We start from the raw sequence: 27,026 nt of genomic DNA, 5'->3' as shown, positions 1-27,026 counted from the left end.
CAGAGTCGTCCTCCTTGTACATACTACACAGTAAGAAAGTTTGACAACGGCACTGGTCTAGTTAACGATATGAAGTCCATCCTTCTCCTCGCCTCCGCCCCCCTAGCCCTAGCCTGGCTCCCAGGCATTGAGAAAGACATCTACACCAGCAAAGGCGCCAACATCTTCCACCCAACAACCAGTGATAGTAAACGCTCCCTCCCCGGCTCCAACAAAGTCCGCGGCGTCAACCTCGGCAGCCACTTCGTATTCGAGCCCTGGATCTCCAACAGCGCCTGGAGCGACCTAGGCTGCAGCGGGCAAAACTCCGAATTCGACTGCGTGCTGAAACTCGGCCAGGATGCCGCCGACAAGGCCTTTGCAGAGCACTGGGGGTCGTGGATCACGCAGGATGATATTCGCCAGATGCGCGAGTATGGCCTGAACACGGTGCGGATTCCCGTGGGGTACTGGATTAAGGAGGACCTTGTGTATGCCGACTCGGAGCATTTCCCGCGCGGTGCATTTCAGTATCTAGAGGATGTTTGTGGCTGGGCGAGTGATGCGGGCATGTATATCATTATGGATTTGCATGGTGCGCCTGGTGCGCAGCAGCCTGAGCAGCCGTTTACGGGGCAGGTAATATCACTCTCAATCGAATTCGCAGTTAATGGTGGGAGAGAGGATAGATAAGTCTAACAAACTGATGCAGTATGCCGACACCCCCGGGTTCTACCAGGACTTCCAGTACGACCGCGCGCTGGACTGGCTGGAGTGGATGACCAAGACCATCCACCAGAACGACAAATTCCGCAACGTCGGCATGATCGAGCTCGTCAATGAGCCTGTCCAGGATGCAGGCCAGGTATCCAGCATGCGCACGAGCTACTACCCCGATGCCTTCAAGGTAGGCCACCTGCTCTTGACAGTGGAGAAACCTAGAGCTAAACAACCAGCGCATCCGCGACACCGAAACCTCCCTCTCCGTCCCCTCAGACAGCTACCTGCACGTCCAGATGATGAACGAGAAATGGGGCTCCGGGGATCCCACCGAGGCTCTATCCGACACCTCCAACGCGGCGTACGACGACCACCGGTACCTGAAGTGGGACTCGAGTGTCGACGTCAGCAAGGACAGCTACATCAATGCCTCGTGCAGCGACGACCGCGGCGGTAATACACCTACTATTGTGGGAGAGTGGAGTCTGAGTGTCCCTGACGACGTGGAGGGGTCTTCGGACTGGGATCCTGAGGGTAACACGGATTTCTATGCAAAGTGGTTTGCAGCGCAGGCTATTGCGTATGAGAAGCAGTTAGGATGGGTTTTTTGGACTTGGAAGGCGGAGTTGAATGATTATCGGTGGTCTTATAAGGGTATGTTGTTTTGTTTGTGATTGTGATGTGTCGTGGCTAACTGGTGTAGATGCTGTTGATGCTGGTGTTATTCCCAAGGATTTGGATAGCATCTATGACAACTCACCTTGTTAGGACTAAGTTAAAAGGAGTATTCCGAGTAGTGAGGTCCGACTTGATATGCCAGGACCGAGTGTGGAAGAGATGTGGCAGTCTCTGCACTGGGTAATATCAGATGTCAACTAGTCAGAATGAAACCAAATAAAACGAGAAACAGTTCAATAACAAGTTCCACCTTGATTTCCGCTCCTCAGCTCTAACTCGTCAAGCATCTGCAGATTAAAAAGAATACGAGATATAAATATCCAAACTCGTATTCACACCAGCTAAGAGAGAATCAGGTTAGCCAGAACAATACTCCCCTCGCCGATCCCCAGACAAAAATCCTTCATAAGGCTTGACGGCCCTAGATGCTTTTTAGTTGGGTTTCTCATCGCGATCTACACTCGTATCCACACCCACATCCTGCACGATGCATCTCACATCCCTCCTCATCGGCGCCCTCCTAACACTCGCCACCAACGCCGCCCCTGTCACCGACAGTCCCAGCCAAAGCGAAGTCCCCGACGAAAGCGAGCTCTTCCAGCGCGACTCCGGCCAGTTGTGCCGGATTCTCTACACCACACACGCCAACTGCCGCACCGGGCCGGGCACGAACTACAAGAGCGTGTTGGGCCTGAATAAGGAGTGGACGCGGGGCTATTGGTTTACGTGTGTGAAGTCTGGAGAGTGTATTACGCTGAATGGGGCGGTCAATTGGTACGTATCACTCCACGCCACCTTTGCTTTTGCTGTTGTGTTTGTTCCAAATTTGTTTGTGTGGGAGACTTATGCTGGTGTACGTAGTGGGTGGGATTATTTCGAGGAGGATGGGTGTTATGTTAATGGGCATTATACGGACAGTTCTTGTACCCTGGGTATGTCTTCTCCACATATAATCGGGGCTGGTATGGCTGTTAACATATGATAGCCAAACTCGGCCGCTGTTAGTAGAGCCTGCCGCTGTGGCTGTCCAGCCTAGGGCGATGCAGGTAACTATACTTTCAGACATTAGTAGTGTTCAAGGCCAAGGATAGGATAGATAGTTGGAATATAAGGTGTGCCAGCCGGCGAAGGACAGACGTCACCGAGGTTATAGATATCCCGAATTCTCCAACCATCTTTATCTCCCATCCAATCCTATCGTCTTCTAAAACCAGACAGGATATGATTATCTGCAGGAAGCGGGGTGGCTCTCCAAGGGGACTCCGCATATTCGGCTATCGGCGCCGACGCCGATAGAGCTAGTCTTACGATAACTTGAATATAAACCAATTCAACCTGCAACTAAAACATCATTGAGTTGATCTGCATAAAGCCAGCACCATGAAGCCCAAGCCCCTCAAAGCTATAACCATAATCACCGCGGCATCGTCCACCGCAGCCGCCGCCCCCTGCACCAAAGATGCATTCAACCTCCCAAACGCCAGCATAGACACCATCTCCCACCATCAAAACAACACAACAATCCCCCTCCCTCTCACGGTCGACTCCTGCGGCGGCCCAACATTCCAAGCCAACGTAACAAACACCATCTGCCGCCTCGTCGTCAACATCAGTACGACCCCCACCAGCACTGTGCGCATCGAAGCCTGGCTCCCAGACGCAGAGGCATGGAACGGCCGACTTCTCGCAACAGGAACAGGCGGAGAGGGAGGCTGCATCGACTACGCCACCGTCCAGAACGGCGCTCAGCTCGGCTTTGCCAGTTTCGGCACGAATGCTGGGCATGATGGGAGTGAGGGGTACGAGTTCTTCTTAGGAAAGCCCGAGGTTATTAACGATTTTGGGTATCGGGCTGTGCATGTGGAAGCGCAGGTTGGGAAGGAGGTTGTGGAGCAGTATTACGGCCGAAAGCCGGAGAAGAGTTATTATCAGGGGTGTAGTACTGGCGGGAGACAGGGGTTGCAGAGTGCGCAGCTGTACCCCGGGGACTTTGATGGGATTATTGCCGGTGCGCCTGGGATTAACTGGTTGCGGATTGTTGCGTCGAAGGGGATTCTGGCGCGGCGCATTGGGTGGCCTTATATACATTCGGCCGCGTATGTCCGGCCGGAGCAATGGGCTGCTATTGTTGAAAAGCAGGTGGAGGATTTCGATCCGTTGGATGGGGTGGTGGATGGTATTATCGATGATCCGACGCTGTATAGCTTCGACCCGGAGATACTGGCGTGCGGCACTGGGCTGCTGAATGACTCGCTCTGTCTATCTGCGGCGCAGGTACAGTCTGTGCGCGCGGCGTATCTCCCAATAGCAGACTCAACGGGTCAGATTGTATATCCTGCCTTTGGTCTCGGTGCGGATACATCTGTGTTTTCTGATAATCAGGTAGATGGGAAGCCTGAACTCGCATATACCATTCTGCAGGTATCTATCTTCCTTTCCCACCATGATTGCACCGAAATCAACTAATATATCAGGACTTCTGGCGCGGCGCCGTATACAACGACTCAACCTGGACCCCCCACAACTTTAGCATCGCAGACATGGACAACGCCCTCAAGATAAACCCGGGGCGTGTAAACGCCGGAAACCCGGACCTGGGTGAGTTTTACAAGAAAGGGGGCAAGATTATATCGTACCATGGCCACTGCGACGAAACAGTCACTCCCAGACTATCTATGGAATATTATGTCTCTGTTCAGGCCGCGCTGAATCTGACACTCAGGGAGATTCATTCCTTCTATCGACTTTTCTGGGTTCCCGGTATGCATCATTGTAGTGGTGGACCTGGGGCGTCGGACTTCGGACAGTCGTATCCGTTGGATTCTAGGGCTTTAAGCCCAGATCGGAATGTCCTTATGGCGCTGGTTGAGTGGGTAGAGAGTGACACTGCGCCTGAAATTCTTGTTGGGACGAAGTATGGGGACGATGATGTGACCAAGATTCAATCACAAAGAAGTACGTTTCATTCTTCGCATATACGTATTGTATAGAGCTAATCGTTTAAGAGCACTGCTATTATCCGAATCGAAGTGTCTGGGATGGATCTGGAGAGCCAAGTGCTGCTGGAAGCTGGAACTGCAAGGGCCCAGCATAACCCCTTTAACAGTTATTCTAGAATTAACAAGTTATGGCTGTCTTATGTATATTCAATAACCAATCCCCAGTATTAGGTCGACAGCCTGCTCAGCAACAGCATAGAGAGTCGCTTGCGGATGCCCCCCAATACTCACAGGAAGCACACTCGCATCCACAACCCTAAGACCCTGCACTCCATAAACCCGTAGCTCACCATCAACAACCCTCCCCATAGCCGCCGTCCCAGCCGGATGATGGTGCGCCATCCCCGTAGCCCTAATGCGGGCATCAAACTCTGCATCAGAAGACCGGGACGACAACGCAGACATCCCCGGCGGAGGAACCTCGCACTCGATATAACCCTTCAGTGCGTCCGTATCAAGCATAGCCCGTGTCGTACGACGCGCACCGTGGATAAGCGTTGCGCGGTCTGTTTCAGTGTCGTAATAGTTTGAGTCTACTAACGGCGGATCTGCTGGATCGGCTGAGCAGATGCTTACACTCCCCCTGGAACTCGCTGCGAGGAGCATGACTGAGGTGACGATGAGGCTGCCGTCCATAGGCACGTTCGGTATACCAGCCGGTGCGTAGACGGTCAGTGTTTCAACGAGCGGACGGCCGGGGATGAGAGCTGAGTCGTCTGAGTCTGGACCGAAGCGCTGTTTGTCTTTTTGTACGGCTGATTCTAGAATTTCTCTCGGGACTTGCTGGTTTACAGCCCAGTCTGTGGGGAGTCCTTTTACGAATGCTGGATCGGAGAGGACAGGACTTCCCAGTGCGAGACCGCGTTCGGGGTTGCGGAGTTTGTATAGCTGATAGAGAGCGAAATGGTCTATCAGGTTCTTTCCAACATGGGGGGCGTTCACGGTGGTATGAATTCCGTACTTCGTTAAAGCGTCTGTAGGTCCAATGCCGGACAGCATAAGAAGCTGGGGAGTGCGCAATGCACCGGCTGCCAGGATGATTTCTCTGCGAGCAGTAAAACGACGACCGTCTGTGAGAAGTACAGCAGAAGCTTTCCTCTGGGTATCAGGTCCATTCTCAAACTCGACCTTACGAACAGCAGCATCGGTGATGCACTGGACACCGTCGAGACTATACGCCTGATACGCGGCCTGTCGCTCTCCACCATCCCATGTCTCCAGAAACTCGACAATGCCAGAGAGTTGTCCAGATCCTACATCAGAGTTGTGTTTCTCGCCTATCTCAACCCAGGCATCCATGATCGGCTCACGCAAAGGGTACCGTCGTTTCGGATCACTCGCAGACACAGACGTCACGCGAACCGGGCCCTCGAATCCATGGTATTCTGGATCAGCACTGCGGTCAAAGAACGTCTCCGACCGACGAAAGTAAGGCAGTAAGCCCCTGAAACTCCATCTGCTATCCTTGACAGTGGTCGCCCACAGATCGTAGTCCGTTGAATCGCCCCGACTCCATCCGCCAAAGTTGATGGTACTGCCCCCGCCTAGGGCTTTACCCGCGTGGACGGTGTGCTTGCGATTCTCAGTGTTGGCCTGCGGTGTAGTGGCATATGCCCAGTCCAACTCGGAGTCGAGGAGAGAGAAAAGACCCGGAAAGGTCTTTACGTTGGGATTATCAGAGGCGTCGGGACCGGCTTCGAGGACGACGATATCTAACGATGGGTTTCGCTGTTTGAGACGCGATGCAACGGCGCAGCCTGTGAGTCCGCCGCCGACGATGATGTAGTCTGCTTCTGGGGATGCCATGTTGTAGTGTCAAGAATTGAAGAGGATGATGGTGATTTTTTCACAGGTCTGCGCGGCTGAAATACTGGCTACCTGTCAGCACTAGCCAAGACTGTGGATGCATTGGACGCCTTATTCGATGTCACTCACTGCGCCTCGCTGGGCCTTTACTTGGCAGATAATCTGGTTTCTCGCCGTCTTATGGTACATGTGGTCTGGATAAACTTTGTGATATCATGATCTATTGATCACGCTTCTACCATGTTCAAACATCCATGATGAACATATTGAAATGTTAAGGTATATACTGGAGATACTGATTCCGAGCCATTGTGTTCCAAGCTTTCAGCCGTCACCATTGGACCGTAAGACGGGGCGCCAGCAAGAAGGGTAAATAACCTGAAGACTTGAACTGTAATCTTCATGGCCGGCGCGTTGCTTCCTATTCATTTGAACCGAAGCTCCCCATCTGGTTCAGCCTGTGCACTTGGTGGGCTATGGCATCCTCGCTTTGCACTCCGGGCTTGTAGTTCAGTTGCCTTCTCCAAAGCTGTTGTCCAGCACAACTAGGTCTACTGGTCTACTAGCCTCTACGACCTCGAGACCCGAAGTTCTTGTTACAGAGACAGACACCTAGTTTGGAAGAATAACATCCCACAATCACCCATAGATTCTGACCGACATATAACTCTCGTCCTCAATTCCACCAACAACGATTGTAGCCATGAAATACCGAAAGCGATGATGAACACGTTACCATGGCAATCATGCGCAGCACACTCACCGCGAACTCCCAGTTGTCGACCATCCCTTCCACCCTCCTTAGGGTACAATAACCCTAACAAACCTGTAGGTGACCGGTAGCAAGACCGATCAAAAGCCCTCCACATAGTCGCACAGTCCGAGGGCGCAAACGAAATAGAACCTGTGATCTCCACCACCCTTGTATTCCACACGAGCCGGACGACCGTTGTCGCAATCGCAAACGGGGTTGTGCTCCGATATTCCGTCGTAATCGTCCCACGCCCACCAGTCGCATCCTCCCACACACTTACGATAAGCTCTGCCCTCGTTACCATTCGCAGGGCTTCTGGACGTCTTCGTCGCCATTATCTCCCCGCAGTGCGCTGCGTTGCGAGGGAACGGGCGCCGACCATGATACTGACCTCGGGCCATCTTGATCGAGTCGTAGCTAGAACGGAAAACAACTTGGAAAACAGAGGAAAACAAGGCGAAGGCCAAGGCGAAAAAGCAAGCCGTATAGGCAGAATAAACTCCAAACAAAAAGAACTAGAGGTAAGACACTCCCGAAAAGCGTCCACGCTCAGATGAGGAAGAGAAATAAAAGGATGAGAGTGACCCAGGAGGGAGACCAGATAAATACCCCGCTGGAGAGTCTCAGCTTTGCAAAAGTAATTTCCGCCAGTTTCCATCCGATTCTACGCTTCCTGGCCGAGGACTGAGTTGGCAATGAAAGTTGGAAGTGAGGCGACCGGTTAACGGTTGCTCAGAGCACTCTGCATGGTGATACAACTGGACAACAACTGAAGCCCATGCAAGTCCGCGTCAGAGGACGAAGGGGCTATACCTGGCCTGGCTTAACTACCCAAGAGACTACTGCAGCTGGGATACCAGGTGACTGAATCACCAAGCCACTGACGTTATGGGCACCGACTCGGAGCCGAAGGAGCTGCACGTTTTGATCCCGACCTCGTCTGACCCGAAAATTGAGGGATAATTCGTTGGAGATGCCGTGCCCGTCAAATCCGAAGAGCCGAGAGGCAGAGTCTGATACCTGGTCAGATATCTCACTCAATAATGTAGCTTATACGATACTAAAGACAAGGCTAGGATGTGAAGCAAGGCAAGGATGACATGGTGAGACTATTTATTTGTTATGACTGCGTTTAGCAATTAGAACTACTATATCACTGTTATGGTGATTGTTTTCTGTTGTGCTTCCTATCTAGTTGAAGATTCCTGGTCGGATGACCCCTTGTAAATTCACTAACAGGTTATCACTCGTATATTCACACAAAGTCACTTGTGAAACGTATAACTGTAGTGAAGGCGATACAATGGAGAATAAGATCTTTGATTCGAACACGGCATTTAGCTGCCGGGAAGCTGACTTCCGTGACTGTCACCACTGCGTTTTGCAAGAGGGCGGCGATAGCACATCAGCTGGTGTGTTGACTATTGGTATTCTTGAGGATATGGGTCTATTGCTAATATGAATAGACTAACTGTTTGCACGAATTCTTCCCTGAGATGGCGCTCGCCAGGGCACAGTACTTGGACGACTACATGGCCGAACACAAAAAGCCCAAGGGACCACTACATGGGCTACCGATTTCTCTAAAAGACCAAGTCCGCATTAAAGTAGGAACAGCTGCCACCTCAGTACGAAGCATCGTTAACAAAACTAGGGCCTTGAAACTACCATGGGGTATGCCGCATGGATTGGAAGGGAAGACGCCGAAGACTCCGTCCTAACGACCCTGCTGTTCAATGCCGGTGCGGTGCTCTATGTCAAGACCTCCGTTCCTCAAGCTCTGATGGTGGGCGAAACCATCAATAACATCTTCGGCCGTACCACCAATCCTCGAAATAGAAATTTGTCTTGTGGAGGAAGCTCCGGGGGCGAAGGTGCCATTCTTGCAATGCGCGGTAGTGTGCTGGGTGTAGGAACAGATATCGGTGAGCAATCTATCCAAAGTAGGATTACCTTCACAGTATCTAAGATATTAGGTGGCTCGATTCGAATCCCAGCAGCTTTTAATTTCCTTTATGGCCTCCGCCCTAGCCATGGCCGCATTCCTTATGCAAATATGGCTAATAGCATGGAGGGTCAAGAGACCGTTCACAGCGTATGCGGACCACTTGCTCATTCTGTGGCTGATATGCGACTCTTCGTCACGTCCGTCCTGGCTCAAGAGCCCTGGTCCTACGATTCCAAGGTAGTTCCTCTGCCCTGGTGACAGGACGAAGAGGACGCAATTAAAACCAAGATTGGGGCAGGCGGGTTAGCCCTGGGATATTATTCCTGTGATGGAAATGTAAGCCATTTTCCATCTATAACTATATTCGGCAGCTTGACCTCCTATTAATTAACTACGGTTTAGGTGCTTCCCCATCCTCCTGTGCTGAGAGCCATTCAGACTGTCACCACCAAGCTCAGCGAAGCCGGCCACACTGTCCTCCCTTGGGAGCCCTATGAGCATTCATCTGCTATTGACCTCTTCATGTCTATCATCGGTGCTGACGGGGGAACTGTAAGTCCCTCCCTTCATTCCCAAATGAAAATACTAATCCATCCCAGGACCTCCTCAGCACCCTCAACGCCTCCGGCGAACCCCTAATCCAAAACATAGCAGACCTTACACCCACAACCCCATCCAAAAAACTAACAATCAATGAGCTATGGGACCTACAAGTCCAAAAATGGAACTACCAATGCGCATACCTATCCAAAATCCGACAGTTCGAGCAGAAAGTCGGCAAGGAGCTCGACGCTATTATTGCCCCTGTGGCACCGCACGCCGCCATCCGTCATGACCAGTTCAAGTACTATGGATATACCACTGTTGTGAATCTTCTTGACTTTACCAGCGTTGTTGTCCCCGTTATTCTCGCGGATAGGGATGTTGATGCTGTCGGGGATGAGGAGTTTAGACCGTTGTCGGAGACTGATGAGGTTGTTCACGGGGAGTGTAAGTAAAGTAAAGCCTTATATATATATATATATATTGTGAGGTCATTTTTGTACTGACAATGGTAGATGACCCAGATGCGTATCATGGAGCGCCGGTGGCTGTCCAGATTATCGGACGCCGGTTGACGGAGGAGAGGGTGATGGCTATTGCAGAGGAGGTCGGGCGTTTACTTGGGCTAGAAGTGAATCCATGAACTGGATTATTTACAGAATGTACTGTCGTTAGGTCTGCCGATGGTTTTAATCTGATATATTATGAGATATTTGCCCTGGGCTGGCTTGACACACTGGGTGGTTTCTGGCAATTGGAATGTTATTGTTAGATACGATAAGGATCATTACATGAATTCGATGTAGGCAGCGTTACCTAGGTAGATAATCAGTGCCGAGGGTTCGAGTAGTAAATCTCACTGCTGGAGTTCGGATGAGAAACCTCTTGGCTCGCCAAAAGGAGAGAAGACAAAATAATATCTCATCGACGATCTTGCTGTGCCGCAATCGGCCCCGCCTCTTAGGGCTCAAAAGCCTCAAATGAGACGCCGCAGTGTGCTGGCTTCCCCACAGTCCAGTGTGATGAGAAGTGGCCCCCACCCCGCTAGCAAAGAACCCTGAAGCTGCAGGCACCAGATGGTTTAGCCTGGTGTGAATGCATACTAACATACACAGCCACTCGCGCCGGCCTTTTCCGGCTGAGCTCGTGTAACCGACCCTCCTGAGATGGCTGAAAACTCGATCCCTCGCACTCTGGGATTCGGAAGTCTCATCGCAGGCCTTTCCATTCCAGCAGCCATAATATCACTGCACACTGCTGCTGATAATTCATCAAGATGGTTCTGCCATATCTCACTCATTCTCTCAAGTTTCGCGCGTTAAGGATATTCCTGCTAAGCCTGGCCGTATGGCTCCTATTATTCCAGTTCTGCAGAATCAAATTCTGGCGCGATCCACACTCGGCCTTCTTCAAGGACCGCCATGTGTACGAGCTAGACTACAGCCTCTACCGCGAACACGAAGCACGGCATTTCATATCCCAACACAACTCCGGTCTCGATCCCCCTCCCTACGTCAAGTCGGATCACACACCTCATGTCTGTGTGGCCTTTGTCACGGTTCGTCGAGACATGGATGATTATTTTGATGCATCTGTTGGTTCGTTGCTGGAAGGACTGGAGGAAAAAGAGAGGAGCAAGCTATATCTCAGTGTTTTGTTTGCGGATACAGATCCGAGGGTGCACCCTAGCTGGGGTCAAAACTGGATACAGAGGCTCACGGACTCGGCTACAACTTATAATGTATCGGACGAGCAATTCGAGCATTTGCGAAACCTGGAACGAGAAAGGAACTTTTATGAAAAAGGAGTATTGTTTGTACCTCCCTCTCCTCCGCCCGATCAGGAAAGAAGATCCAATAGCTAACAATCAAACAATGACAGCGACTACTTATATGCACTACGAACCTGTCAGCAACTGGGCGCTCCGTACACCATCATCTTCGAAGACGATATAATCATCGCCACCGCGTGGTTCTCGAGAATGCTAAAGGCGTTGGCGGATATTGCCCGACTTGAACGACAGACAGGGAAGCCCTGGATCTATCTCCGACTCTTTTATACCGAGACGGCATTAAGTTGGACGAATTCGGATTTCGCGTATAGGAATATGCCATTCGTCTTTGGAATCCTGATCTTGACTGGGTTGGTATCCTTGTTTTCTCTTCGCCGCAGTCGCTTCACGCAGTTGCACTTGGATCCAACCAGCATAGTGGTCATCTCAGTGGTTTGCATTCCAGCATTCACTGCACTCGTCTACATGGTCGGGAAATACAACTTGATGCCCCTTGAGGGCGTCATTGAGATGAACAAATACGGTTGTTGCACGCAGGGATTAGTGTTTCCGAGAGAGCGCGTGGACGGACTGATTGATTTTTTGAGCGCACGAGGACATGGCCAGACGGACTCCTTGATTGAGGAATACGCTGATTCTCACGAACTGAATCGATACGCGTTGGCACCGCCGCAGCTCCAACACGTCGGTTTGAAGTCGAGTCGAGATAACCTCGACATTAATACACGCAGCACCTGGGCATTCTGGTTCGAGACCAATGATCCAGCGACTTTGAGGGAGGAGCACTCGAGGCTGCTAAATGACCTTGACGTGATGATGGTGCTGAATTCGTCAGATACACAATATGATTGAATGATATACCGCAAGAACTTGATCAATTACCCCGATATCAACGAACGATGCCTACCCTGGAAAGAATGGAAAGAATGGCAATCACTGTATAGCTCAGGTGCATTCACCCTATCTCACATGCCATTGCGAACATGGATTTATATCCCACCTTAGACCTCGGCAACTGAGCCGTACCTCGGACTCCAGCATCACCAACAATCGAACGGCCAGCATGCTTCTGTATTATCTGTTTTCGAGTTCGCTGATATCCATATTGTACCTGGGAATCGGACAGGCAAAGAACCCCATGTGATGCTCGTAGGTAGCGCCTACCGACCAAGCACGCAGGCTTGCAGGCGTGCATATCCAGGACGGTCCGTTTTATCACCACCGCCAACGTAAGGGGACACCAGCATTGACTAGGGCAAGGGTAGAGGCGCAGTTGTAAGAGAGAACTTCGTAGCCAATGGCTATATTCGATTTTGCGGCGTCGATTATTTCTGGTAGGGCGAACCTGATCCCGTATTTGTTGCTCTGCTGGCACATATCCTTGAAGACGTCTAATATCTCTCGAATGGGCATCTTCTCCAGTCGTCGGTGGGGGCTGCCCAATCGCCTCTAGGGGCTTCGTGAACAGTGCCTGGCTTCCCTGGAGAGATGATTCTGAATAAATGGCACAGCCTCTTCAGGCAGCTCGAGGATCTTTGGAGAACTCATTGTGAGCTTGGTCTGGTTCTGTAGACTGCAGAGTAATACTTGCCCTGGTAACGACTCTACTGAGGAAGCCGGAAACTGTAATTATTGCCCAGTGGACTTTCGTCGAGCCAATATTCGCGTCCACTAAGAGATACATTCACTGCCAGTAATTTTTCACTTGTTGCTGGTAAAAGCGAGCAGAAGAAAGAGCTGAGTGATAGTATCATTCACATATCACTTCCACACAATAAAATCACTATACATATAAATAAGCAGTCATCACTTGAAAATTATGGAAATCAAATCTACAACAACCATGGCTGCACGACACCCACTCTACCTCCCCCCAGAGCTGGCCTTCGAAATCGCCAAACACCTCGACGGTTACACCCTACTACGCGTGTCGAAAGTCTCCCATCTATGGCGCAAAGCTGCCCTCTCCTCCCTCGACAACATGTCTCTCGCGGGGGCCCTCTCCGCATTCAGAACCGCCGTCGTCAACGCCAACCACGAAGCCCTCATCTGCTTCGCATCACACATCCAGCGGAATAAACGCACAAGCTCTGCAACTGGATGCATGGCCTTGACCTGGGCATGCACAACTACCTGTCCCGAGGCCGTGCGTATCCTTGTGCCCTACGCCAGCATGCCCTGCAGGCACCAGAGGTCTGGGAATGGGAATGATATCAACGCCTGGGACGAACCTCTTCTCGAAGCCATGCGCCAGCAGGATCCAGGGCCCCTGGCGGTCCTCTTCCAGAATGGAGCCCCGCGAGACAGGATTTGGTTCTGCGGTCTTACCGCACAAGGCCTGGCTCTGGCTCACTCGAGTCGTGGCAGTCCGACGCCTGAATCCCCGAAACGTTTCTTACATGCGGCGATATCGCGCGGGTTTCCGGCTGCTGCTAAGTATGTTTTGAACAGGCTTCGTGACGATCCTGGCCGGCTTGATGCGGTTTTGAATCAGGAACAACAACACGGTGATCTTCCGCTGTATGCGGCTGCCTCTCACGGACACGCTAACATTGTTCGGATTCTACTGGAATATAGGGTTAATGTCGACCAAGTCAACAGCGCCAAATGTCAGGCCGCTGGCCGGAGCCGTAGCTGCGGGGAGCGACAAAACCGTCAAGATGCTCCTTGACCACGGGGCCAACATGGAGTTTCGCAGTAAAAGAGGGGAAACACCGTTATTCCTGGCTGCATACAATCCTGGAAAGATGGAAGGACACCCCAGTCTTGTCAAGCTGCTGCTGGAGCGCGGAGCGAGAGTCGATGCTGTCAATGACAACGGCGATACCCCGTTATTATGGGCTGTGAAGAACGGCAGTGAAGAGACTGCCAGGGTTCTCTTGGAACATGGCGCGAATGCCAACCACCGGGGGAAAACGGGCATCACGCCGCTTGTGGCTGCGATGCGGCTTCGCAATGAGATGCCCGGGTTAGTGCAGTTGCTGGTGAGCCATAAAGCAGACTTGCGTCCGCATGGTAACAGCCAGCAGAATCCATTGCGCCTTGCGGTTCAACGCGGACATGCCCAGTCTGTCTGGATATTGGTCGATGCTGGCGCTGACACGCACGCGGTGGACGATATAGCTTGCTTTACTCAGGAGCATGCTCCCTAGGGTACGGAAATGTGGATTTGAATGTCATTCAACTTGCTTGGTGGCTTGAGTCTTGAGTCCGACTGGTGTAAGTTAGTATCATGCATCCATTCCTGCAAGTGATAGTTAAATGCCGTCGGAAATCCAAGTTACATTAATTACTTCAATCTTTACCCCACAGTATCCTTCAGTATCTATATGAGCAAAGCAGAGAATGGATGATCCTTCAGTAGTGAATAGTATATGAACAGTGAATAGCACCGTCACAATAGGCTCACATCCGACCACTGATACGGATAAACACTGTATAAATATAGGGTTGAGCACTATCATGCAATATCAGTCAACTTCATAATTCAAAATGGACCACCGACACCCATTCAACCTTCCTGCAGAGCTCATTTACATGATACTGGAATATCTATCCCTTCCGGACTATTTCAGCATCGCTAGAGTATCATTGCGCGCACGATGCTTCACCCTACCGACAATACAGTCCCTGACCCTCCAAGAAAAGCTCGACGAGCTCGGAAGAGCAGTAGACGATGATAACCATGGAAACATCCTAGAGCTCATCCCTATGCTTCGACACGAGATATCCGCGCGCAAAGAAAAATTTCCCATTCTACACACATTGTTTCTCAGCAGCTGCACCAAGGCCATGCGGATATGGCTGGCTGGCCTCGCCCCCTCCGGCAAAGTAGCGACCCACCGATGGCGAAAGGAAAAACCCTGGAAAGACGTCTTCCGCAGCGCAATGAAATGCAAAACCGCTGAAGCTGCGGCTCTGGTCTTCGGGTATGGCGCGCCGGTATCTGCGATTCTCGACGCGCTGCATCCGGACGACGACCCCTGGCCCAAAACGTTGCGGTCCTTGCCTAAGAGAAAGGCGTATTGCCTGCACCACGCTGTGATTCGTGGATACCAGGCTGCCGTTGACTTTTTGCTTGCTCGTGATGGGGATGCCTATGTCAATGTACCTGACACCGAAGGCATGTCTCCTCTGGAATCCGCCGTGAGGCTCCAGTGGACGGGCATTGTGGAGAGCCTGCTGGCTTACAACGCCAGGACCGACTTCACCATTGATTGGGATGGGGAGACTATCTTGCATAACGCGGTTAAGAATGAGAGAGAGTATATTGTGCTCGTGTTAATCGCCCGTGGGACGGACCTTGATGTCACCGACAAGGCAGGTAATACTGCCTTTCCATTTCGCAGTGTCACCAGACGACGACGGAAAGCAGAAGAAGAAGCTCTCAATCATGAAGAGGTTGCTGGAGGCAGGGGCCAATACGGGGCTCATGAACAGGATCCACGCAACTCCTCTCGCTAATGCTGTGCGCTGCGGGAATGTCAAAGCTGTGGAACTGCTGTTACAGCACATCCCTGTGGACATCAACCAGCCTCAGGCGATGGACGTCCTTTGATCTTCTTTGCCATTAACGGAGGCCCAGGAATGATTGCGTTGCTAGTGAAGCACGGTGCTGATGTGAATATGGTACATCCAGCTGCCCCCAACCAGGTGTATACTGCTCATATGAGCCAACAGACACCCTTGCTATGTGCAATTCAGAACGGCCGTGTTGAATCAGTTAGGGCTCTGCTGGAGGCTGGGGCTGATGCGTTTAGATCTGATAAGTATGGCTACGATGCTTGGGAATATGCTAAGAGCTCTGAATATCGCATTCCGCTTCTGCGTTTGCTTCGTGGGCGCAGTTAGCTTGGTCCAGGCTAGATTTTTAGTATTTTCATGGCGGGTTATACAATTTTCACAGATATAGAATTGCCAATTTTACCTCTACATATTTCATATAGTTTACTAGTAGTGTAGTGAATATTGCTAAAGGTCTGGTAATTCACGTACTTGTCAGTGAATACACTTGCTGCTATAACATATAAGGTAGTCTACAGACGGAAGTACTCATCAAGTTTATATTCCGACAATCCAACAGTTCATAGGTTAACATGCTAACATTCAACCTTTTTGCTCTCCCAGCAGAGCTGATTCACACCGTCGTCGAGTATCTTTCTCCCGCAGAGCTGACGGCATTCGCAGAGATATCAGACACCACAAAGCAAATCAGCAGCCGGGCTATCAAGGCCATAACTATCGACGCGGTGATGCTGGACTATAAGGTAGCATGCAAAAGCAACAACCACAGCACCATCCTCAGACTCCTCCCCTTCATTCTCCCTGAACCCGCAGAATCTCTGAACGCGCACATCGCCCTCCTCCATACCTGCCGTACCAGTTGCGGCCGAGCAGCCAACCTCCTAGCCAGCAAAGGCATACCCTTCCACGAACACAGCGCCACCAAGCAAGCCAAAGGCACGTCACTAGACCTTGCAGACTGGCTAGACACGCCCTTCCTCAGCGCCGCACGAAACACAACCACCGACGCCCTCAAGGCCCTTTTCGCAAACGGCGCCTCACTATCCAACATCACCTACTTCACCTCGGGAACAACCAGCCTCGCCAGTCTCGCCATGAGCCCGGACCACTACCTGCACCACGCAGCCTCCGAGGGCCTTATCGCTGTCGTGAAGTGGTTATTAGCAGGGAGCCCCGATTGTATGGACGTGGACATCGACGTGCCGGACTTTCTGCGGCGGACGCCGCTTATGTTTGCGGCTTTCACGGGGCAGGTTGAGACGGTGAGGACGTTGCTGGCGCTTGGGGCGAATGCGTGGCAGTGTGATTTCCGGGGGTGGGATGCGCAGCGCATGGCTGCTCAGAATGGAGAGGAGGATGTTGTGCAGGTTATTTCGGCGCATAAACGGGCTGTGACTCGGTGGGGAGATGTTAGATATCAATCTTGCTATTAAGGATAGCTGTAGGAGGGTAAATAATACATGTTTTCTATACATTTCACATACACAATAGTTCTTTGTATACAGTTAATCAGTAACTATCAAAGAATAGGCGTAAAAATGCCCTTTGCTTGGAAATCTCTACTCGAGAATCCTACATTCACCTCCATCTTCCCCAGCGGAATAGCCCACTGCTGCCTTTCAACATCCCAGTTACTGATATCCCTCCTGTTCAGTTTGAATCTGACCTCCTGCGACTCTCCAGCTCCGAGACGCACCTTCTCAAACCCCCTCAGCACATTAACCGGCCGCGTCCCCTTGGGCGAGCCATCATCTGGCATGCTGAGGTAGAGCTGCAATACAGTTGCCCCAGCCACCTCCCCGGTATTCTTCACTGTCGCTGTGATTTCATATAGCTCGTCCCATAGATGCGGGTTTCCGCCTGGGGCTATCTTAGCAGGCGGTGCCAGGGAGGTGATCTCATTCCCCTTTGAGAGCGGCGTAATCTTGATATCGTGGCTCATGCTGAATGTGCTGTACGACAACCCATAGCCAAATTCATACTGCACTGACTTGTCACTTGCGTCGAAGTGTCCTGCATAATTCATTAATTATTAGCACCTTCACTACGCCATTTCCCTGACAGGTGTACATACGATAATCAATCATAACCCCCTCGTCAAAATCCGCCTGCCACGCCCCAGGCTCACTGGTCCCCTGCAACACCGACGAATTCGCAATCGGCGCAAACCCATACTCAGACTCCCTCTTCGCAATCGTATAAGGCAGACGACCGGAAGGGTTGATGTCTCCCCAGAGGACATCGACGATGCTATTCCCTGCTTCCTGGCCCGGGAGGTGTGCGGCCAGGATGGCGGTGACGTTTGGGTGGTCCGCCCAGGGAAGCACATTCACGCCGTTGGAGTGCATGACGACGATAGTGTTGGGGCAGGTGGACGCAATTCTGGTGACGACTTTGTCGCCCTCCCAGTCTGGGGCAAGGGTGGTGCGGTCTTCGTTTTCGGTGGCCCAGGATTTGAGGAAGACGAGGCAAACGTCGGGAGAGGAGGGGAGGAGTGCTTCCATGCTGTTATCAGTTGTTAGTATATCCTGGGACCTCCATGGTATATATATATGTGTGTGTGTGTGTGTGTGTGAGTGAGAGCATACTAAGGACTATCCTCCTCGAGAATGGCCGTGTTGTTCAGGACATACTGAACCAGTGCCTTCTTGGTATACCCCACGCGCTGCTTGATAGCCTCAAGAGGGCTAACGATGTAGCTGAAGAGACCTGAACCCGAGCCACCGCCAGTCGCGAGCACGCCGTACTCGTAGTTGCCGACGTCGTTGAAGTACCACACCGACATGCCGTTGGTGACATCGCCCGCGTCGTTGCCGAAGACTGCAATGCGCTTGGGCTCTTTCAGGGGTAGTGCGCCGTTCTTGTTCTTCAGCAGGACTGTTGCTTCAGCGGCGGATTTGCGGATGGAGTCGCCGTGGTTGTGGCGCACGTCGACGTTGGCTTCGGGGCCGAAGGTGTAGTTGTGCTTGTACTCATCGGCTGGATTATACTCAGTATCATTCAGTATACATGCAATATACACTTGGGCCACTTACGACTCGAGAACAAAACAGCATTGAGCTCCTTGTTGCTAGGGTCCATTGCCGGAAATCCCTTGTCCTGCTTCAGTTGGAAGTACGGCGCCATCACCCGGCGACACATATCGTCTAGACGGTCCATTGTAAGGGAGCCGTTGTTCACTGCCTCGCTGATCTTGTCGTGGAAGAAGATGGGATAGTCCGGCGTGCCAGGCATATCCATATCCTCACCGGACGCGACGGCCGCAACGCCGCTGTGTGTCGCACCCCAGTCGGACATGACATACCCCTGAAAGCCCAGCTCGCCTTTGAGGATTCCATTCTGGGTCTTGCTGTTCTGGCAGCCGTATGTCTGGTTGATTCTGTTGTAGCTGCACATTACCTGCATCAATACTGTTAACTTCCATCCCTCCACTTTGATAGCGTGAACGTACACTGGCAACCCCAGCCCTAACGGCCTCCTGAAACGGCCAAAGATACAACTCATGCATCGTCCGATCATCAATATTCGACGAAACACTCTCAATCGTAGTCCCCTCATCGTCCTCACTCGGCTGCCTCTGCGTCTCCTGCTCATTCCCAATGAAATGCTTCGCGCACGCCTGCACACCCTTATCCTGAATCCCCCTGATCGTTTCCACAAACAACCCCGCCGTTAAATACGGATCAGGCGAGAGCCCCTCCCAATTGCGACCCCCGTGCGCAGAGCGGCCCAGCGGTCCCGCAACGGGCCCAAGCAGGACATGCGCTCCCTTTTCGCGGAACTCGGACGCCATCTGGCTTCCGCGCTGATATGCACCTCTCTTATCCCATGATGCTGCGATTGTGATTCCGGCGGGGAAGACGGATGAGTATGTTCCTTGCTCTAGACCCAGGGGTCCGTTGTGGATGCAAAGGCCGCTGAAGTTGAGGCGAGGGATCGGGGCGATGTTGCCGACGCAGGGGCCTTCAGTGCCGGAGACTAAGAGGACTTTTTCGTCGAGGGTGAGCTGTGAGACGAAGGTTGAGGCTTGATCGAAGGAGCTGGGCCACCCGCGGCCGCCGGCGTTTGCTGTTCTTTATATTAGATCCGGAACTGGGTGATATGGTATGGTTTCTGAGAGGCATACGCTGCGGGATCTCGTCGGCTGTTGGGCTGTGCAGGTAGTCATCGTGGTTCCATGCTAAAGAGCCGGAGATGGGGAGTGCAGCGAGGGCTCCGGCTGCTATGGCCGAGAATCTGGGGACCATTATTAACAATTCTGGCGGTTGTTGATCCTGTAGCTAAACAGGACGGGGGCTCTATGCTTTATACCCAGGACGCAACGATTGACATCATCCAACACGTCTTTCTCCCTGATCGCCTGGGGATATTCCGGTAAAACTGAGGATATCTGTAAGCACCGTTTCCCCAGGCCTTCTCCAGTGGATACGATGGAGTTTCGTCTCCATCTGCGGGTCCGTCCCAACAACAGGGGTTATCGACATGCCTTACCAGGTACGAGTTACGTCAGTGGAGGGTAGATCGTGAGTAGAACTGGTTATTCCACTGACAATCAATGCTGAAAATTAAAGTAGATGGTACGGGTACAGAGTAAATGTCGTGTTTGCTATACTTCTTGATGCACCCCAGACATTAAACACGGCTACCATGAAATAGTTGATACACTTCTCCGTCGTCGCCATTCAGCTGTTGTGATTTCAAACCCTGTGGAATAAAGATCTCCATCCCTGGTACTTGATCGTCGTAGGTCCTGCCCCCTACGAATAACCGGTTTTCGATCGGAGATTTGGTGACGATCTCTTCTGTTCTGGACTTGCTGGACAGTATACCGTTTTAGGAGTATATGCCAGCTCCCTTGGTTATTTCGCACTGGGACTCTGCATTGTTATGGGTGACCTTTATGTTATTATCCTGCTATAATAGCAAGAGATGCAGAATATTTAGGAGTAGAACTAATCATGTCCGTTTGAACTGCGACCGGGGTGCTGCAAATACACCCGCGTCTCAGTCAATGAGCTACTCCTACCTACAAATACTTCAACACAAACTCATAAAGCTTCCTATTCTCATACCCCGGCTCCGCATCAAAAAGATGATCCTTCCCACTCACCCTCTCATACACAACATCCACCCCACAGCCCACCATCGCGCCCACAACCTCATCCGCCTGCTCAACCCCGACAGCACGATCCGCATCCCCATGCATGATATAAGCCGGCGGCAATCCACGCTCCTTAATATTTCGCGAGACCCGATACGGCGACGCAGCATTCCCATCGTCACGTGGAACACCAAGCAGCCGCGCAAGGGTCGCCGTGCGCAGCATATACCCATACATATTCGCGCGCGGGTCCTCCTCCGGCTTTAACCCGGAGCTCGACACCACCGGCGCATTCGGGTCAAGATACGGGGCCATCTCCTCGTCAGACCCAGAAGGCATAGTCAACTGCGGCGTGGTAAAGAACGAACCCAGCGGATCCGTAATGGGATAAATCGGCACGATGACACTCGGCTTCGGCTCGACGTATAGCCCCGCCAGGAGGGCGAGATAGCCACCGGCTGAACTCCCCGAGACGGCGAGGCGTGAGACGTCGGCTTTGTCTTTGCCGAGGATGGAGGGGAGTTGTGTGCGGATGAATGCGATGCAGTCCTGGACGTCTTGCATGATCTCGCGGATGCTGGCTTGTGGGGCGAGGCGGTAGTCGGCGGAGATGGCGATGTAGTTGTAGGTTTGTACGCCGGTGCGCATGTGCGGGGCCATCGCGTCTCGGCGGCCTTGACTGTGGCTTGTCAGTGGACTTGCTTGGCCGTTATACTGTTATACTGTTATACGGGTGGATGCGTACAGGAGACCGCCGCCGTGGAACCAGAGGAGGATGGGGGCTTTGGTGGGGTTTGGTGGGAGGTAGATGTCCATTGGGATCTGGAGGGATCCGACGGTTTTGTATGTGACGGTAGTTGATGGTTTAATTGATGCCATTTTGGTTACGGAGGTGTTGAGAAGAGAAACAGATGTGCTGGTGTTGAAGCTGAAGTTGACGTTGTCTTGTTAAGTGAGTGGGATGTCGACCCACTGCGGGGATTTAATCCGATTCTCCAATTCTCCAATTCTCCGCATCAGACTGCTTTATTTACTATATGACAGAGTATTAATAGTGGATGTGGACATAGAATGTATAATTGTCAACACAGATAGAACACTTCTATAACTAACAGTACAGTAGTACTACATCAACACCAGCATGTATATATATATGTATATACTAATAAATCCCCCACTTCACATTTTGCTGCTTGCTATTCCCATTACACTTCATATCCCCCTTCGCCCCAACCTTCCCATCCGAGTTCCCAAACTTCTCAATCGTATCGTTGATAATATCAATGACATCCTGCCCCCCCACCACGAAATTCACATTGCCGTTGACTTTCGTCGCCTCAACTCCAAAATGACACGAGGCATGGTGCGCAATCTCGCGCTGGTTCTTGCCCACCACCTGCGTCGTCCAATCCGTGCTGGCATCCCCCCGGATATTCTTGATAATCTGGCGACAGTCCTCGATCTTCGGCGATGCTCCACTCGTTTGGTCCACAAACGATGAGTCGCCGCACGTACTCTTACCGGGGGGGATATCGCAGGGGTAAAACTCCGACGAGCCCTTCTTGGCTGTATCCCACGACTGAAAGGCGCGCTCGGGATCGCACACAGGGAGCCGCACGATGCCTGCCGCTGTGACATCCACGTCGAGCAGCTTGTCGATTGCGCCGCTGCTCGAGGTATCCGGTCTGCTGTCCTTGTTCTGCTTGTTGTTCTGCTTCCAGGTGTTTACAGAGCCTTTAATGAGGTCTTCCCTTGTGATGCCGCCGAAGTTGCGGTCCTTGCCGCCCAGGGAACCCAAGCCCGGCGGCTTGGAGAATTTGTTGCGCACGTATCTGTCGGTGGCGCAGTTGTCGTCGCCACCTACACAACTGGACTCCAGGATTTTGGAGTCTCCATCGGGATAGACGAGGTAGTAGCGGCGGTTGTCAATGCAAGCATCCGTGGCGTCCATCGTGTCGTCTTCCAGGTAGTCACTCGCCGGGTGGTCCTCCTCGCAGCCGTATCCCGAGTCCAGAATGAAGGCGTAGGTTTCTGAGGCTCGCCAGATAGCCGGGATAGCGAACCCGTAAAACGTCTTTTGGATGTTGGCCCTGAGTTCGTTTTTGTCGTTCTCGGATACCTCCTCCTTGTCGTCGTCGTTATCGTCGCCGTCGTCGGTTCCGTGACCGTATTTGCCCTCGGCGAGTTTGCCCTCGGACATGGCGTCCCAGAGCACGTCGAGCGACTCCGGGGTACCGTCAAAGATCTTTTTCAGGGCTATTGAGGTGATGTTGGCCCAGCCATCGACGATCTGGCCCATGTAGTTGGAGAACGAATCCTGCTTCTCGGGCGTCCACGGAGAGTCGTCGTCACTCGGGAGAACATCCTTGGCGATGGTGGTAGATTGGCCGATCAGGGTCATTGTCGTGTCCTTGATGTTGTCCAGCTTGCTGCCCTTGGCGACGAAGTAGGGCAGCTTCTTCAGAAGATTGTTGAAGAAGGGCCCGGCAGCCGTGAGGGTTCCCACCGTCAAGAGATCAATGAGCAGCAGGATCGGTTCGTTGTCTTTCTCCGGGGGAATCGGCGCAAATGTATTCTCAAAGTCATCCAGTGCCGTGCTGGTAATCGCGGCAACCTCGAAAAGAGTGTCATGATAGTCTTTGAACAGCATGTGCACCTGCACCAGCGAGTTCCAGATCAGCTCGCCAGCAGGGCCAGACGTATCACTGTCAAAGCCCTTCTCACAGTCCTTCGAAACACAGCTATCATCAACCAGCTTGCCGCAGTTGGCCTTCGAACCGATATGCAGCGTCGACGAGACCGACTCCATGAACTTGACACCCGGCCGCTTGGAGTCTGTATCCTGCCAGACCCTCACAACGTCGTCCCATGCCGCATCTGCATTCAACCAGTTCCACCGCTCCCACGGAAAATAGTCCCATTTATCCATGCTGATTGGATCCGTGCAATCCATCTCCGTCCAGTTCCCATTCCGAGAATGGTCTGTCTTGGGATCGTCCCCGGCCTTGGCCAGCTGGATGAACGAGCCCCAGCTTGTCGCCGGCTGGGGTACATCATGGTAGGTTTGCAAGTCACTGGCCCAGTCCGAAGTCCCTCCGAGACCCCACGCGCTGTACAGATTTGTGCGAGTCTTCTTCGTTGCGGCGCTCATATAGCCCACCCACTCTGTCTCGTCATAGACAAGAATATCGCTGTTGCTGCTCGAGTCCACGAAGCTCTTGACAACGCGGCTTTCATCCTTCATAATCTCAGCAATCTCGGCATCTGCAATATACCCAGCCGTGCCGGTACACTTGCCCTTCTTCGCTTCGGAGTTCAGACGGTCCCCCGTGTATTGACACTGAGGGCCCCAGCATCCTGCCTCGGCCATCTTGAATGAGCGTCCGTAACTCGTCACCCCAACGACGACCTTCTGGCCCGCAACGCCGGCTTTCGTGATCATGGCCAGCGACTGCTTGGTTTCGGTCAGGTTGACCTGACTGCGCAGGCAGTTGCCCGAGTCGCAGTCCTCGAATGCATTGTCGTTGCCGGCGTCCCACTGCCCGTGGAGGTCATATGTCATGTAGACAATATAATCCACAACCTTTGATATCTCTTCAATCGGGTATTGTTTCAAGTACCAGTACGAGGAAGGCGCAGCAATGGAAACCGACTTCCCGGGTAGGAGGTTTTTTAGAACAACCAGGAAAGCCAGGTAATTTTTCCCCTCGTCAGGACTCCCAGGGTCGTTCTCAGGAAGATCAGGAGCGCCAGGATACTCCCAGTCGATATCCACCCCGTCAAGGTCATTATCTTTAATAAAGTCCGCGATCTTGGTCGCCATCTTCTTCCGGTTTGCAGCCGTGACACCCTCGCGGAAAATCTTATAAGTCTCAGGCATAGTCGAGAAGTCCCACCCACCAAACGAGAGGATCTTCTTCGCCCCGGAAATGCGTTTGAACTCGCTAAACTGGTACGAGGACAGCGCATCACCAGTCTCAACTTCATAGTCCGTCGTCAGAGTCCCGAACCCGAAGTGAATATGCGTATACGCGGATGTATCAATCTGGGACACATCCTGGAACAGACAGTCTCGGCTGAAGCAGTATCCCTCGTAGTAGGCGATTTTTATATCGCCGTTGCCATCACCCTTGACAACATCCGTGCCGCAGTTTGAGATACAGCCGTAGGTACCGTTCTTTGCAGTCCCGGGAGCTCCGGTGTTGGTGTCGATGCAGAAGTCCTTGGTAATGCCGCACTGGCCCCAGATATTGCAGCAGGCGTTTAGCGGGCAGGGGTTGAGGTCTGCAATATCTGTCTCACTATCAGTTGGGGCTTTGGTTCCGGGTTTCTGCGGACCGCAGATTGCATTGGCGATCGGGGCAGGGAATGGTGGTGTCCCTTGACTCAGACAGATTATGCTATCCTTGTACAAGGGATTGCACCCGTTCCAGCCCCAGGTATTCTTGTTGAACTCCTCGAGATCCTCCTTTGTAAGACTATACTCAGCGGCAAGACTATCGCAGTTGTCAACCCCGGTGACCAGGTGCGTCTTGCACGAGCCATCCTCATTAGGCTTGGGCGAGAAATCCGGGAGGTCTCCGGTAGAGCAGCAGACGTGTTGATTCGGTTTCAAGTTCTTGCAGAAGTTTTCTCCCGGGTTGTACTTGGTGAAGTCGGCAGGCGAGATACCGCACTTTTCGGCGAGCTCGGGACAGCCGGTTCCTCCTTCGACTTGGACGGTGCTGCACTCGCCATCGGCGCGGGCGCGGATTCCTCGAGTCTGGAGAGATGTGCTGTTGTTTGCGTTTAGTAGCCGCGTGGTGAACTTAGCTGTCCCAGGGTATTTTGTGGAGTCATTGAACGACAGACATGTCGCGTTGGACCACGACTTGATAGCACTCTGTATAGGAGCGAAGGTTCTGTCACTGGTAGCCATGAAACCAAAAACATGGGTGCTGTCATAGTGTGGTTCGCAGAGCTGCATGGCCAGGGTCGGCGATGAGACGTTCAAGTTGTCAAAGTTATCCTCAAGGATCCCGAGTGCAGACTCGGTGAGACCCTGATTCAACAGACCCTGGCCAATATAAAGGCCGATGCTAGCCTGACCAGACCGGCCGTAGATGATGAAGGGCTTGTCCGTGCTGGCACCATGACCATTCTCAGTGTACTTGCGGATCTGCCGGACGAGGGATTGAATTCCCGAGGACGCCAGGCCGTAGCCTTCGCGCCACCATCCAATTTCGAACTCGACATCCACGGACTCAGCGGAAGCAGCAGCGATCCGGGAATTCACATCCGACGACGGGGGCATGCGCGAGAAGTCAGGGCCAAACGACGAGCAGGCATAGATGCGGTGATTGACTTCCGGGTCATCGACGGGGTCGTGCAGGGAGAAGTCGTAGAACATGGTCTGTTGGCATTTGCCGATCTTCTTGAAGTTGGGATACACAGACCAGTTGCCTGTGTTGGGCCCGGAGATGCTGCATCGTTCAGGGCAGACGTCAAAGTTGCGGTATGGAGTGACTGAAGACTCTGCGTGTCCAGGAGAGGCCACGGCTCCATCAGAGAGCAAGAGGCCTGCCCCAAGGGCCGCGGTGAGCCATAATAGGTTCACCATGATGACGGGCTCGCCGTAGTAGAGTAAAGAGCGTAAAGAGTAAAGAATGAAAGTAAGAATGAAACCAAGAATGTAAAGAATGTGAAGATGAAAGAATGTAAAGAGTGTGAAGATGATATCCAAAAGCAAGGACTAACAGCCTTTTCATGCTGTTCAAATACTCGCACTCTCGTATACTTCGGCCAAGCAGGTCGGCAACCCTCATCACCTCGCAGTCATCCTCCACTCATCCTCCACTCATCCTTCGCTTCGACCGGACGTTTCATCGGCCAATCTCGCAAGCTCAGCCTCAGCTGTCCAGGTCTTTCGGCCCCATGGTGGTACTGACGAGGGCGTTCCGATAGGTGGAGACGACCAGTGGTGGGAAGCTATTACTCAAACGGATGAACAAAGCTGATACCTCGATTGGTGAAGCTAACGACTAATGGTGTTGGTGTTTTGACGATGATGAGAAGATGGTGAAGGTGATGGAAACTGAGGAAAGTGAGGAAAGCTCGCTACGGAGGGAAAGAACGGAGTTGCCCGCTCCTAGAGGAGTAATTACACTCATCCACAACTCCAACACCAACACCAACACCAATAC

At 52.3% G+C, this 27,026-nt stretch overlaps 12 protein-coding genes across 12 annotated transcripts; 8 read left to right on the top strand and 4 right to left on the bottom strand.

The window, feature by feature from the left end:
- Window positions 1–69: 69 nt before the first annotated feature.
- Window positions 70–1,467, top strand: ASPSYDRAFT_88712 (glycoside hydrolase family 5 protein; the record flags this gene model as incomplete). The annotated part of the gene is made up of 4 exons (XM_040852047.1): window positions 70–618; window positions 692–886; window positions 936–1,353; window positions 1,403–1,467. The coding sequence occupies 4 exons, from the start codon at window positions 70–72 to the stop codon at window positions 1,465–1,467; spliced, it is 1,227 nt and encodes a 408-aa protein (XP_040703619.1).
- On the top strand, window positions 1,387–2,709 carry ASPSYDRAFT_44203 (uncharacterized protein). Its single transcript, XM_040846810.1, has 3 exons — window positions 1,387–2,151; window positions 2,239–2,309; window positions 2,363–2,709. The coding sequence occupies exons 1-3, from the start codon at window positions 1,865–1,867 to the stop codon at window positions 2,380–2,382; spliced, it is 378 nt and encodes a 125-aa protein (XP_040703618.1). The 5' UTR covers window positions 1,387–1,864; the 3' UTR covers window positions 2,383–2,709.
- ASPSYDRAFT_901052 (uncharacterized protein) lies at window positions 2,548–4,497 on the top strand. The gene is made up of 3 exons (XM_040852278.1): window positions 2,548–3,798; window positions 3,852–4,332; window positions 4,383–4,497. The coding sequence occupies exons 1-3, from the start codon at window positions 2,758–2,760 to the stop codon at window positions 4,469–4,471; spliced, it is 1,611 nt and encodes a 536-aa protein (XP_040703617.1). The 5' UTR covers window positions 2,548–2,757; the 3' UTR covers window positions 4,472–4,497.
- A 26-nt stretch (window positions 4,498–4,523) lies between these two features.
- ASPSYDRAFT_149120 (GMC family oxidoreductase) lies at window positions 4,524–6,182 on the bottom strand (the record flags this gene model as incomplete). The annotated part of the gene is made up of 1 exon (XM_040841867.1): window positions 4,524–6,182. One exon carries the CDS (start codon window positions 6,180–6,182, stop codon window positions 4,524–4,526), a length of 1,659 nt encoding a protein of 552 aa, XP_040703616.1.
- A 1,532-nt stretch (window positions 6,183–7,714) lies between these two features.
- On the top strand, window positions 7,715–10,233 carry ASPSYDRAFT_78137 (amidase; the record flags this gene model as incomplete). The annotated part of the gene is made up of 9 exons (XM_040850937.1): window positions 7,715–7,796; window positions 8,227–8,348; window positions 8,403–8,543; window positions 8,591–8,861; window positions 8,913–9,121; window positions 9,146–9,220; window positions 9,287–9,436; window positions 9,484–9,874; window positions 9,943–10,233. The coding sequence occupies 9 exons, from the start codon at window positions 7,715–7,717 to the stop codon at window positions 10,068–10,070; spliced, it is 1,569 nt and encodes a 522-aa protein (XP_040703615.1). The 3' UTR covers window positions 10,071–10,233.
- A 470-nt stretch (window positions 10,234–10,703) lies between these two features.
- On the top strand, window positions 10,704–12,071 carry ASPSYDRAFT_88707 (uncharacterized protein; the record flags this gene model as incomplete). The annotated part of the gene is made up of 2 exons (XM_040852046.1): window positions 10,704–11,239; window positions 11,309–12,071. The coding sequence occupies 2 exons, from the start codon at window positions 10,704–10,706 to the stop codon at window positions 12,069–12,071; spliced, it is 1,299 nt and encodes a 432-aa protein (XP_040703614.1).
- A 655-nt stretch (window positions 12,072–12,726) lies between these two features.
- ASPSYDRAFT_900718 (uncharacterized protein) lies at window positions 12,727–14,039 on the top strand. Its single transcript, XM_040852274.1, has one exon. It carries the CDS (start codon window positions 13,039–13,041, stop codon window positions 13,888–13,890), a length of 852 nt encoding a protein of 283 aa, XP_040703613.1. The 5' UTR covers window positions 12,727–13,038; the 3' UTR covers window positions 13,891–14,039.
- Window positions 14,040–14,711: 672 nt separating this feature from the next.
- Window positions 14,712–16,070, top strand: ASPSYDRAFT_1175191 (uncharacterized protein; the record flags this gene model as incomplete). The annotated part of the gene is made up of 2 exons (XM_040840298.1): window positions 14,712–15,543; window positions 15,730–16,070. The coding sequence occupies 2 exons, from the start codon at window positions 14,712–14,714 to the stop codon at window positions 16,068–16,070; spliced, it is 1,173 nt and encodes a 390-aa protein (XP_040703612.1).
- Window positions 16,071–16,315: 245 nt separating this feature from the next.
- Window positions 16,316–17,176, top strand: ASPSYDRAFT_88704 (ankyrin repeat domain-containing protein; the record flags this gene model as incomplete). Its single annotated transcript, XM_040852045.1, has 1 exon — window positions 16,316–17,176. One exon carries the CDS (start codon window positions 16,316–16,318, stop codon window positions 17,174–17,176), a length of 861 nt encoding a protein of 286 aa, XP_040703611.1.
- An 86-nt stretch (window positions 17,177–17,262) lies between these two features.
- On the bottom strand, window positions 17,263–19,990 carry ASPSYDRAFT_57331 (beta-glucosidase; the record flags this gene model as incomplete). The annotated part of the gene is made up of 6 exons (XM_040849352.1): window positions 17,263–17,756; window positions 17,818–18,248; window positions 18,332–18,732; window positions 18,798–19,142; window positions 19,195–19,811; window positions 19,870–19,990. 6 exons carry the CDS (start codon window positions 19,988–19,990, stop codon window positions 17,263–17,265), a joined length of 2,409 nt encoding a protein of 802 aa, XP_040703610.1.
- A 512-nt stretch (window positions 19,991–20,502) lies between these two features.
- Window positions 20,503–21,783, bottom strand: ASPSYDRAFT_44196 (alpha/beta hydrolase). Its single transcript, XM_040846809.1, has 2 exons — window positions 21,590–21,783; window positions 20,503–21,523 (listed from the first exon to the last, which is right to left on the bottom strand). The coding sequence occupies exons 1-2, from the start codon at window positions 21,721–21,723 to the stop codon at window positions 20,770–20,772; spliced, it is 888 nt and encodes a 295-aa protein (XP_040703609.1). The 5' UTR covers window positions 21,724–21,783; the 3' UTR covers window positions 20,503–20,769.
- Window positions 21,784–22,006: 223 nt separating this feature from the next.
- ASPSYDRAFT_150022 (uncharacterized protein) lies at window positions 22,007–26,443 on the bottom strand (the record flags this gene model as incomplete). Its single annotated transcript, XM_040841971.1, has 1 exon — window positions 22,007–26,443. The coding sequence occupies one exon, from the start codon at window positions 26,441–26,443 to the stop codon at window positions 22,007–22,009; it is 4,437 nt and encodes a 1,478-aa protein (XP_040703608.1).
- Window positions 26,444–27,026: the final 583 nt, after the last annotated feature.

The sequence above is a fragment of the Aspergillus sydowii genome (genome assembly GCF_001890705.1).
Source record: "Aspergillus sydowii CBS 593.65 unplaced genomic scaffold ASPSYscaffold_4, whole genome shotgun sequence".
NCBI classification, from domain to species: Eukaryota; Fungi; Ascomycota; class Eurotiomycetes; order Eurotiales; family Aspergillaceae; genus Aspergillus; species Aspergillus sydowii.
The sequence above is the reverse complement of the archived record's forward strand: the minus strand, read 5'-3'. Positions and strand labels throughout refer to the sequence as shown.

Bases quoted from the DNA above. Each gene is read 5' to 3' on its own strand.
- ASPSYDRAFT_44196 (XM_040846809.1), bottom strand. From the start codon at position 21,723: ATGGCATCAATTAAACCATCAACTACCGTCACATACAAAACCGTCGGA. The intron at 21,524-21,589 runs GTACGCATCCAC...GACAAGCCACAG, and splicing joins TTCCACGGCGGCGGTCTCCT to TCAAGGCCGCCGAGACGCGA.
- ASPSYDRAFT_44203 (XM_040846810.1), top strand. From the start codon at position 1,865: ATGCATCTCACATCCCTCCTCATCGGCGCCCTCCTAACACTCGCCACC. The intron at 2,152-2,238 runs GTACGTATCACT...TGGTGTACGTAG, and splicing joins CTGAATGGGGCGGTCAATTG to TGGGTGGGATTATTTCGAGG. The intron at 2,310-2,362 runs GTATGTCTTCTC...AACATATGATAG, and splicing joins GGACAGTTCTTGTACCCTGG to CCAAACTCGGCCGCTGTTAG.
- ASPSYDRAFT_901052 (XM_040852278.1), top strand. From the start codon at position 2,758: ATGAAGCCCAAGCCCCTCAAAGCTATAACCATAATCACCGCGGCATCG. The intron at 3,799-3,851 runs GTATCTATCTTC...CTAATATATCAG, and splicing joins TCGCATATACCATTCTGCAG to GACTTCTGGCGCGGCGCCGT. The intron at 4,333-4,382 runs GTACGTTTCATT...TAATCGTTTAAG, and splicing joins CAAGATTCAATCACAAAGAA to AGCACTGCTATTATCCGAAT.
- ASPSYDRAFT_900718 (XM_040852274.1), top strand. From the start codon at position 13,039: ATGGAAATCAAATCTACAACAACCATGGCTGCACGACACCCACTCTAC.